Source organism: Spinacia oleracea, chromosome 2 (genome assembly GCF_020520425.1).
Source record: "Spinacia oleracea cultivar Varoflay chromosome 2, BTI_SOV_V1, whole genome shotgun sequence".
Classification (NCBI taxonomy): Eukaryota; Viridiplantae; Streptophyta; class Magnoliopsida; order Caryophyllales; family Amaranthaceae; genus Spinacia; species Spinacia oleracea.
In genome coordinates this window covers 25,731,611-25,741,903 of record NC_079488.1, presented here as the reverse complement: position 1 = coordinate 25,741,903, position 10,293 = coordinate 25,731,611, and the positions used below count along the sequence as shown (strand labels likewise).

The 10,293-nt window shown below is 36.6% G+C and overlaps 2 protein-coding genes across 4 annotated transcripts; both read left to right on the top strand.

Moving 5' to 3' along the window:
• Positions 1-919: 919 nt before the first annotated feature.
• Positions 920-6,826, top strand: LOC130467780 (sugar transporter ERD6-like 7). Of its 3 annotated transcripts, none has more exons than XM_056836597.1 (8): positions 920-1,322; positions 2,852-2,917; positions 3,035-3,100; positions 3,222-3,297; positions 3,372-3,436; positions 3,513-3,605; positions 3,707-3,787; positions 6,497-6,826. In XM_056836597.1, the coding sequence occupies exons 2-8, from the start codon at positions 2,897-2,899 to the stop codon at positions 6,695-6,697; spliced, it is 603 nt and encodes a 200-aa protein (XP_056692575.1). In that variant the 5' UTR covers positions 920-1,322; positions 2,852-2,896; the 3' UTR covers positions 6,698-6,826. The 3 variants fall into 3 exon arrangements, with proteins under 3 accessions (XP_056692575.1, XP_056692574.1, XP_056692573.1); XM_056836596.1 differs by having other exon boundaries at positions 920-1,552; XM_056836595.1 differs by having other exon boundaries at positions 920-2,033.
• Positions 6,809-8,407, top strand: LOC130467781 (calmodulin-interacting protein 111-like). Its single transcript, XM_056836598.1, has 4 exons — positions 6,809-6,921; positions 7,342-7,422; positions 7,557-7,747; positions 7,832-8,407. Exons 1-4 carry the CDS (start codon positions 6,894-6,896, stop codon positions 7,868-7,870), a joined length of 339 nt encoding a protein of 112 aa, XP_056692576.1. The 5' UTR covers positions 6,809-6,893; the 3' UTR covers positions 7,871-8,407.
• Positions 8,408-10,293: the final 1,886 nt, after the last annotated feature.

The following is a 10,293-nucleotide window of genomic DNA, read 5'->3' as shown; positions in this document are numbered from 1 at the left end:
AGTTTTGGTGAAACTCAACGATATAAGTAAGGAGTCCTTTTATGTCGTGGCAAAATCGATAGGTTTACCTAATAAGTTCTTAGACGTACCTATCAACCAAGAATAGTTTCTAGACTATTAGCAAAAGGCTTTTGCTTACCTAAGATGTTTTAGGGTTAAGTCGACAAACTGTGCTTAGTTCTTCAATGATTTTAGGATCTTGGAATCATTTTATTCACACCTGCCGGAACACATAACTTGAATAAAATGCTTAATAAACATTGAATTATGCATGTATGCTAGAATTTAAGTTTATTAAGAGAAACTGTGAATGATTATTTATTTCTTTATTCTTTTCAATTGTAGTTTTTAATATGGCAAACAACAATTCATTCAACATTCGATCAATTCTCGAAAAGGAGAAGTTGAACGGGAAAAACTTCCTTGACTGGCAAAGGAACTTGCAAATAGTTCTTATGCAGGAAGAAAAGGAGTATGTCCTAGATGAGGCGATGCCCGAAGCCGCAGGCGACGGGGTTACTCAGGCAGCCCTCAATCGTTGGATTGATGCCAACAAGGATGTGAAATGTCTAATGCTCGCCACCATGAGTGCGGATCTGCAGAAAACGTTCATCAACTCAGATGCTTTCACAATCATCAGTGAGTTGAAGAACATGTTCCAAGATCTGGCTCGAGTCGAAAGATTCGAGACTCATAGGCAAATTCTTGAGACCAAGCTTAAGAAAGGCGAGCCCGTAAGTCCACATGTTCTCAAAATGATTGGACTCATTGAGAATATGAGTCGGCTGGATCAGCAATTTTCTCAGGAAATGGCTATAGACACCATCCTCCATTCTCTTCATAGCGGGTATGATCAGTTCAAACTGAACTACAGTATGAATAGTCTGGAAAAAACGCTCACTGAGCTTCACGGTATCACTACAGGAAAATGATACATATGTAGACGGAATAATTGTGACGGTGTAACAAAGGGTCGCAAGGATTTTGGGGGCGCGAATACTACTTTGCAAATTGCGGCGGTTTAGAGGGTCGCAATATATTACGACACACTAAAGCGTCGCTATTTACCATAAAAAACACGTGAAACCCACGTGTTAATATTTCGCCAAATATTTTCGCCAAATATTTTCGCCAAAAAGATATCCCGCCTAACTCTGTTCCCACGCCCTGCTCCCACGCCCTGCTCCACGATTTTCTCCCTCAAACAACCGACTAAACCCTCACTCTCAACAATCAACTGCTCTCTACTCTCAACAATCAACTGCTCTCTGAAACATTCCTAGAGAATCGCTCAAGCTTTCGGAATCCCCTCAATTTCGTCGGTAAATCCTCAAATTCGTCCACAGTTTGTAGCAATAATCTCATTCCTCTCAATATTTAAGGATTGAAATCCCAGCTGGTTAATTCGTCTTCATAATTGCCCAAACAAAACCATCTCAAGCATCTATAAATTAGTGTTTTTTTCTGGAGAAATTCGTTCGTGGGTTGTAGAATTACAGCTAGTTTGTTTTTTCAGATAGATTCGCCCAATTCAATCAAGAAATTCTTGAAGGTTTGTTTATTTTTTTACTTTTATCTGCGGAATTTGTGTGTTTGATTTTTTTTAATTCATACTGATAGTAATTTTCTTGCAATTTAACAGATTTATGCAAGAATTCAACATATTGTTTTTATGTTTTAATTTAGGGTTAATATGTAGTTAGTTTCGATCAAGGCTGTATTTTAATTACTTTTTAATTTCTATTGGTTTTCTTAGTCATTTATATTGCATATAGATTCTAGTTGTTTTATATTTCTGCTTATTACAACAGAGATGCTGATGTTGTTGTTTAATTGCTGTTTAAATTTCAATGCTTTTACAAAATCATCAATAATAATTCACTTGCACAGTTGTGATTTGCGTTGGCCGAGTTTTTCATAGAACCGTAGCTTAAATTTCCACCCCTTTAATTTTTATTCTCTGTTTTGGGTGGGATTTTTGTTGATGAGCTTCTGCGATTGCGGTGGTGTTGGTAACTGCAGACTGTTGTGCGGTATGTTGTGTTGTTATCCGGGTTGCCTCTACATTTATGTTCTTATTGCCAATTGTGCTTTTGCAAATGCATCCTGTGAAGGTTTAGGCTTTACTATCTTTCTCAATTTCAACGTTGCTAGCTACTAAAGCCAATACTATGGCCCGTGAATTTGTTTTGGGTATTCCCCCTCCGACCTCTTATTAATCAAACCGATTAGTTTGTGGGTGGTTTCATTGGATGTGATTTTTTATATTTTACTCCTGTTTATAACATCTTATATGGTTGAATTTCCCAAGATTTTTCTTGCATTTGGTGATTTCTGACTGAATATAAATGCATATTGTTGTTTTGATAGGTTATCCTAACCCACAATAGGTAAGCTGTATATAACTAGACTCTGCAATATTTGTGAATACTGGGAAAATAAATTTACCTTAACTAGTAATACAAAAGCAAAGTAATCAGTTAACAAGAGATTAGACTCTAGATATTAGGTAATTTCATTAGACTTAGATGCTACTGCTAGTTAAGGTACATTTATTTTCCCAGTATGACGTTACGTTCTGCAATGAGATGTAATTACCTCAGTATGACGTTATGCAATGAGTTGTAATTACCTCAAGAAAAGCCCAAATTTCCTCGAAAAGTTCCTTTAAAATCACAAAAATAATTAGAAAACATCCCAAAACTAGTTGTATTCTGCTTTCTGTGTGGGAGGATGGTTTTCCATATATTTTTCCAAGGTTCAGCTTCAAATATTATTAACCTCTTTAATCCGTACTGAATTTCTGTTTCAGAGAAATAAATTATCTATAAATTTCTCGTAAATTAACCAGGGTTCTTTAGCATTGGATATAGGAAGACTAGCAGGAGGATATGGAATGGGTGCCTTCTCCTATGTGGTATGTATGCTTTGGAGTTATATGCCATCTTTCTAGACAAAAAAACTCTGTTCAATGGCCACATTTTTGCAGCTTTACATTGAAGTGCTAGCCAACATGATATGGTAAAATCAACAGGTACCTGTTTACATTGCGGAAATATCACCTGTAAATCTCCGAGGAGCACTTACAACATTAAACCAGGTATTTTTGTAACTGTTGTACTTCATGTTTTACTAAAAATTCTTGCAGTTACCATATCAAATTTTAATAATGATATTATTACGGTTTTTGCATAGACTTACACTATTTTCTCCTATTGTAGGTCATGATCTGTACTGGCGTCTCAGTGGCGTTTATAATAGGGATAGTTTTATCATGGAGGACTTTAGCATTAACTGGTAAAGAATTAGGGAAAAGGAGTTCATTGCTGAGTTTGATTACTTAAAACAAAAATCTTAGACTTTGTAGCAAGGACTTGTTCCATGTGCTGTTCTGCTTTTGGGTTTATGCTTCATTCCAGAATCTCCAAGATGGATGGTAAGCATACAGAATCATTTCAAAATTAGGTATAAAATTCAATTGGAACAATCATATCAAATCGAAGTAAATACAGGCGAAAATAGGATCTCAAAAGGAGTTTGAAGCTGCATTTCAGAAACTTCGTGGCAAGGATGCAGATATAACCCATGAGGCTGCTGAGATTCAAGTACTAGTTGTTCTAAGCTGGTTCTTTCAATTTGACTATTATTATACTCAAGCACTGAAGTGGCCTACTCATATTTGCACATTACGACTTTCAATTGACAGGATTACATAGAAGAACTCGAAAAGATGCCCAAAGCTAATATGTTTGACTTGTTTCAAAAGAGGTATCTACGTTCTGTAACGGTAAGACTTCTACCCTTGTTATATGTTATCAGCTGATTGTGTCAAATTTGTGAATCCATAAGTCTTAACACAACTCCCTAATCTTATAGGGTTTTCTCAACTCATTTTGTTAAATACTTCGTATATGACAACTCACACACATTAACAAATCACATCATATACGGGCCAACAAAATACTATATATAATGTTCTTTAGATTTCATAATTTAACAGTACTTTGTCTTACTGATCACTAAACCAATGAGCCAAATCTGACTCAATTTGTTTATCTGATTAAATAAGCAAGGGCAGAGGCGAGTTGCGCTACTTAAAGAGAATTGATTAATTCACTTGACCAACAACACAAAAAAAAATGTTCATCAGATCAGAAATTTGAGTTCTTGAGCTTTCATTAGCTTTAGCCAAAAGTGATAAACACTTTTCCAAAAGTTATCCCTGTTCCAAACCACAACCTATGTCACTCGAAATTTGGACCGGGACACACGGACACACAGACCGCCACAATGCAGATCAGCTAGTGGTTTCTTCACTCTATGTCCAGCCTAATTTGAAGCACTAAATTCTCATATCCTACACAAAAGATAAAATAACAACTAACAATGCCTACCATCACCAAATGTATTTCTACTACCTATATAAGGAAAATATCATGGTCAAAATCCACAATGGTTTCCCATCAAAACCCACCTCCCAGCCAAATACCATTTTGACAATAAAGATCAACCACATACTCCACTCCAACCTCCATCCAATTGTGTTTGTTCTGATAGACGTTTCACAACCTCCGACAAATAAATTTGATAAGTCAAGTTATCTTTCCTCTGTACTCTTCTTGAATTACTAGAACTTCTACTTCACTAAGTTTTATCAGAATATTTCAAGCATGTTCACTTTATACTACTCCCATCTGGATTCTAAGGTCATGGAAAAATACATCAACCATGAGAAAGCATTGCAGTTGATCCACTAACAAAGCCTTTTTGTTTCACAAGAAACATCTCAATCCTTTCTTACAGAGTTACAGATCGATCAGCAAAATAAATGAATTGCAATACTGACGACTCACAAAACAGAATTGCAAGAAGAAACATACAGATCGATCAGAAAAATAAATGAATTGCAAAGTAAAACTCTATACCTAAACAAGGTTGGTAGGAGCCAGAAAATAGCAGATCAATATGGTATTGTGGCCAACAAAAATTTGAGAAAATAGCAGATCAATATGCATAGCACCTGACCAATTCACAGGAAAGTCCGACCCCCCCCAGGTGATGTAGCTTAACAACTAGCAGAAACCTACAACCTGAAGTTCCATGTAAATCAAAAGTTTTAGCAGCCATGTTGACAGCTGACCTGAACATTGCAGAATCTGAGAAGGCTGTTAGATCTATAACAATCTTTACTCAACTGCCAAAACCCTAGGAATTCAAAGGCTTTACACCCCTACCTAAGGTACAAATTAGAAAGGGTTTAGATTGATTATATGAGCTTCACTCACTAAATGCAATTAATCTACCTGATCTAATTTTCAGTGTTTTCACTGGCCCACAAGTGTATTTAATCTTGTTTTACTCACCGATTTACAACAGACTCTTTAGTTAAAAGTCTCTCCTTCCACAAAAGAATTTTTGAAAAATTTCCTGAATATTTATCTCAAAATCTGAAAATTACAAGCAAAGAGCTGAAATAATCTTAATAAACTGTCCTAGTACCTCACTACCTCCTTAACAAATTACATATCTAATACCTAGTCCCTAAAAAGATTCTGAAATAAGAAGACTAAACCTAATCTAATTAGGAAACCAACTCCTGGTACACAAGTACACGTTTTCAGCTCTTCTTACTTTCTTAGCACCTCTAAGTTTTTAAACAAACCAATCCTGATACACATGGGACTTGAACAAAACAACAATTACTGAAATCCCAAACAAATTTTAATTTGAATTCAACAGATTCAGGAATCCTTGATAGTGCAACTAGCAAACAGAAAAACGAGTTGAATTCACCAAATTGACACACCATTGCATAGCCTTGGCTAATAATGATATAGAGAAGATAACATGATTTTTAGAAGAGTCAACGACCTACTAGAAAGAATAAAATTCAAATAGCTCATCTGCAATCAACGACTCCTATAAACATAACATTAGAATGTATGAAGAAGATTTTCACCATATCAAAATGTAATTCACACGTAAGGAAACCAGTTTAGAATGCAAGGCGTACAAGGAAAAAGGCAACTTGTCTGTGATTCTTTTCAGCAGCCAATTGCGCTGGAGTGAGGCCAGTGTTATCTACCACAATCAGGTCGTCTTTCTTTCCAGTCTGTACCAATACCGTGCAGGCCTCCAAGTTCCCTCGAATGGAAAACCAATGGAGAGGGGTACATAGCTCGAGAGAAAGCATTTATGTATTTGTGCTTGTTTATTAACGTAAACCAAAAAGTGTGGATGGTTTATGCGATGGTAAAATTATATAATATGATTTATGCGCCGGTAAAATTCTATAGTACCATGGGGTTGTTATGAGAGAGAAAGTTGAGTAATGGTCGAGGGAGCTGCCTGCTGCTTTTAGCAGAAAGAAGGTCATGTGAGTCTAAATCATATACATTTTTACAATCAATCTCTTTTGGTCTTTATAATTCAACCCCCAAAGTATTGTATGAAGTATGGTTTAATCTCTTTCCTTTTTTACATTCTTCTTCTGCAGGTAACTCTTGAGATCCCTTGGGTCAAGTGGGAAGATGGGTGGACATGGGAAGTGAAGGCACAATTGATGGAAGCTGTTGAGTGGCCTCAAAAGCACCAGGATGCATTCGAGCGAATTGGAACCTGCCCACCAACAGGAGTGTTGTTGTTTGGTCCCCCCTGGATGCAGCAAAACGCTCATGGCCCGTCCTGTAGCTTCTGAGGCAGGACTGAATTTTCTGGCTGTCAAGTGTCCAGAGTTATTCAGCAAGTGGGTTGATGAATCTGAGAAGGCTGTTAGATCTCTTTTTGCCAAAGCAAGAGCTAACGCGCCATCAGTTATATTTTTTGATGAAATAAACAATCTTGTTGTCATCCGTGGAAAGGAAAGTGATGGTGTTTCAGTTGCAGATAGGGTCATGAGTCAACTTTTGGTTGAATTGGATGGTAAGCTATTTGTGGGTCTAGTAGCAGTATCATTATTTAATAGATTGGAAGTGTTACTTTGTCGTAAAGCTGTTTTAGCTATTTACCCTCTGTTGTCTTCTTGCTGTTTTGTTGCTTTCTTTAATCTGTACCCTTACGCCTTTCTTCAGTTTTCCTTTGGGTTTGCATTCTTATTGGAACTGGATTGTTTCCTTATTTTACACTCAATATCTATTAGTGAACTTGAAAGAACCATGTGAAGATATCTACAATCTTGGAGTATATTTAAGGCCCCCTCATGTTAAGTGGTGGCATGGTGCAATGATGGAAATTGTGTCAATTAAAAGTGAAGCAAACTAGACTTATGTATGGTCCGAAAATGTTTTTTCTTATTCATGTCATATGATGTCTGGAACCCTAAGAAGACCTGCTTTCTTCTAGGTCTACATGGAAGAGTTAATGTTACTGTTATTGCTGCTACAAATCGTCCTGACAAGATTGATCCTGCCCTTCTTAGACCAGGTGATCTTCTGCGGCTCTCTCTGATACACAAATATGAGTAATTTTTTTGGTTAAATTTACTTTTTTTTTTCTTTATCCTGCATGTTACCAACTTCTTAAATATTTTCCTGATTTTGGACCCGGTTATTGAACAGGGTGGTTTGATCGACTCCTATATGTTGGACCCCCTAGTGAAACAGATCGTGTTGACGTATTTCATGTTCATTTGCGTAAAATGCCTTGCGGTTTTGATGTTGATGTAAGCGAGCTGGCTCATCTCACTGAAGGTTGTACTGGTGCTGACATATCTTCGATCTGCAGGGAAGCAGCAATTTCAGCAATTGAAGTATGTTGTATAAGTTCTTGGGTTGCAGAAACGTTTGTTATATTTTCAGCTGTAATTTTTATTTGCATATTTCAATGAAATCAGGAGAACCTAAATTGTTCAGAAGTAAAGATGGAGCACTAAAAGACTGCAATTCTTCGTGTATACCCATCAGAGATTCAACCTTATCAAGAATTGTCGGACAAGTTTCAGCGGCTTGTACATTCCAAGTCTCCATCAGAGGCATGTGTACATCAACTTAATAGACCAAAGGAGTTATCATCCTGGTAACAGTCCTTTTCTACATTGTCTATTTGGTTTAAATTGTCAGCCTACCAACCTGCTTAAAATCCTTTTGATTGCTTGTAGTGCTCCCTTGTACTGTTATTAGCTTATAAAATGTAAAATTTCTCTAAGATATCGTTTTTCCATCTGACCAAACCTATTTGGTTTTCTAGACTATCTGCTGAAATATTCTGAGACTTGTGTTGCTGCCTAGAGATTAATAGCTGAACCACCAAAGCCACATGCTACAAGCTTAGAACTATTTGGGAAGGGGCGATTAATAGTTAGTATTATTTTGAGAAGTCCTCTAGTAGTTAGGATCAAGCCTGGTTAGGATTACTGTTAATTTTCCCTTGATTTTAAAATATGTTCATCATGCTTTGTATATATATTTGACATATTAAATTTTCTTTGCAGATTATTGATGATTCAAGTGGTAATAGTAAAATGTAGATCAAGAGATGAACACGTTATCTTGAAGCTACGCTAGCATATATATATATTGCTTTAAGATAATGTACGTAGTAAGTTAATACTTGTATTTGATTATGATTATCTATGGTCGATATATATTTTTATAGATAATTCATGATTTTAGATTAATTTATGTATATATATATATATATGAAAAAAAATATGATGCAAATTGTGACGCTCCAAAGTGTCTAAATTATTATGTATATATGAAAAATAATATGATGCAAATTGTGACGCTCCAAAGGGTCTAAATTATTTTGGAGGGAATGAGGAGAACTTGAACGAAAGTAAACATATAGGGACTCTAATGAGAGTCTATATATTTCGGGTGTCTAAAGCGTCTCTATATGGTTTATAGTGGCTGAGAAATGTGTCTATAAGCGTGCAAATAGTGACGCTTTTTGCAGTCTAAATATTGCGACTATCTATAGAGTCCCTATATCCCAAATAGTGGCGGCGAAATACATAGATATTTTGCAAATTGTGACGCTCTAAAGCGTCGGTAAATAGCGGCAATGAAAATAGCGACCCTCTCTCAAAGCGTCGCTATGTGAAATTGCGACACAATTTTCCGTCGCAATTTGACCCAGAAAGCGTCACAATGTGCCGCGTTTTTTTGTAGTGTATGCTGAAGACCGCTGAAAAGACGCTCAAAAGTGATAAGCAGGATGTGCTTATGGTGCGTGGGGGCAAGTTCAAGAAATCTGGAAAGAAGAGGAATGCTAAGAAAGGTGGCGACAAGGCCAGCCCAACTAAGCAAACTGGCGCCAAATCTATAAAGAGGAAGGTCAGTCAACCCACTTCTGAATCCGAATGCTTCTACTGCAAGAAGAAGGGGCATTGGAAGAGAGATTGCTTGAAGCTAAAGGAAGATCAGAAGAACGGAACAGTTGTTCCATCTTCAGGTATTTTCGTTATAGACTGTATACTTGCTAATTCAACTTCTTGGGTATTAGATACTGGTTGTGGCTCACACTTATGTTCCAATCCACAGGGACTAAGAAGAAGTAGAAAGTTAAGCAAGGGTGAAGTCGACCTACGAGTGGGAAATGGAGCACGGATTGCTGCATTAGCTGTAGGAACTTACTTTTTGTCGTTGCCCTCCGGGCTAGTTTTGGAACTGGAAGAATGTTTCCATGTTCCAAGTCTTACCAAAAACATCATTTCAGTTTCTTGCTTAGATGCTAAGGGATTTTCCTTTTTAATAAAAGACAATAGTTGTTCGTTTTATTTTAAAGAGATGTTTTATGGATCTGCTAGATTAGTCAATGGACTTTATTTATTAGATCACGACAAACAAGTATATAACATAAATACCAAAAAGGCCAAAAAGAATGATTCAGATCTCACCTATCTGTGGCATTGTCGATTAGGCCATATAAACTTGAAACGCTTAGAAAGACTTCAAAAGGAAGGAATTCTAGAACCATTTGACTTAGAGGAATATGGTAAATGCGAATCATGTTTACTTGGCAAAATGACAAAGCAACCTTTCTCTAAAGTTGGAGAAAGAGCAAATGAACTATTGGGTTTAATCCATACAGATGTATGTGGACCAATAAGTACAAATGCTAGAGGTGGTTTCAGCTACTTTATCACTTTCACTGATGACTTCAGTAGATATGGTTATGTCTACCTAATGAAGCATAAGTCTGAATCCTTTGACAAATTCAAGGAATTTCAGAGTGAAGTAGAGAATCAATTAGGCAAGAAGATTGAGGCACTGCGGTCTGATAGAGGCGGTGAATATCTGAGCTATGAATTTGATGACCATCTGAAAGAATGTGGAATTCTATCAGAATTGA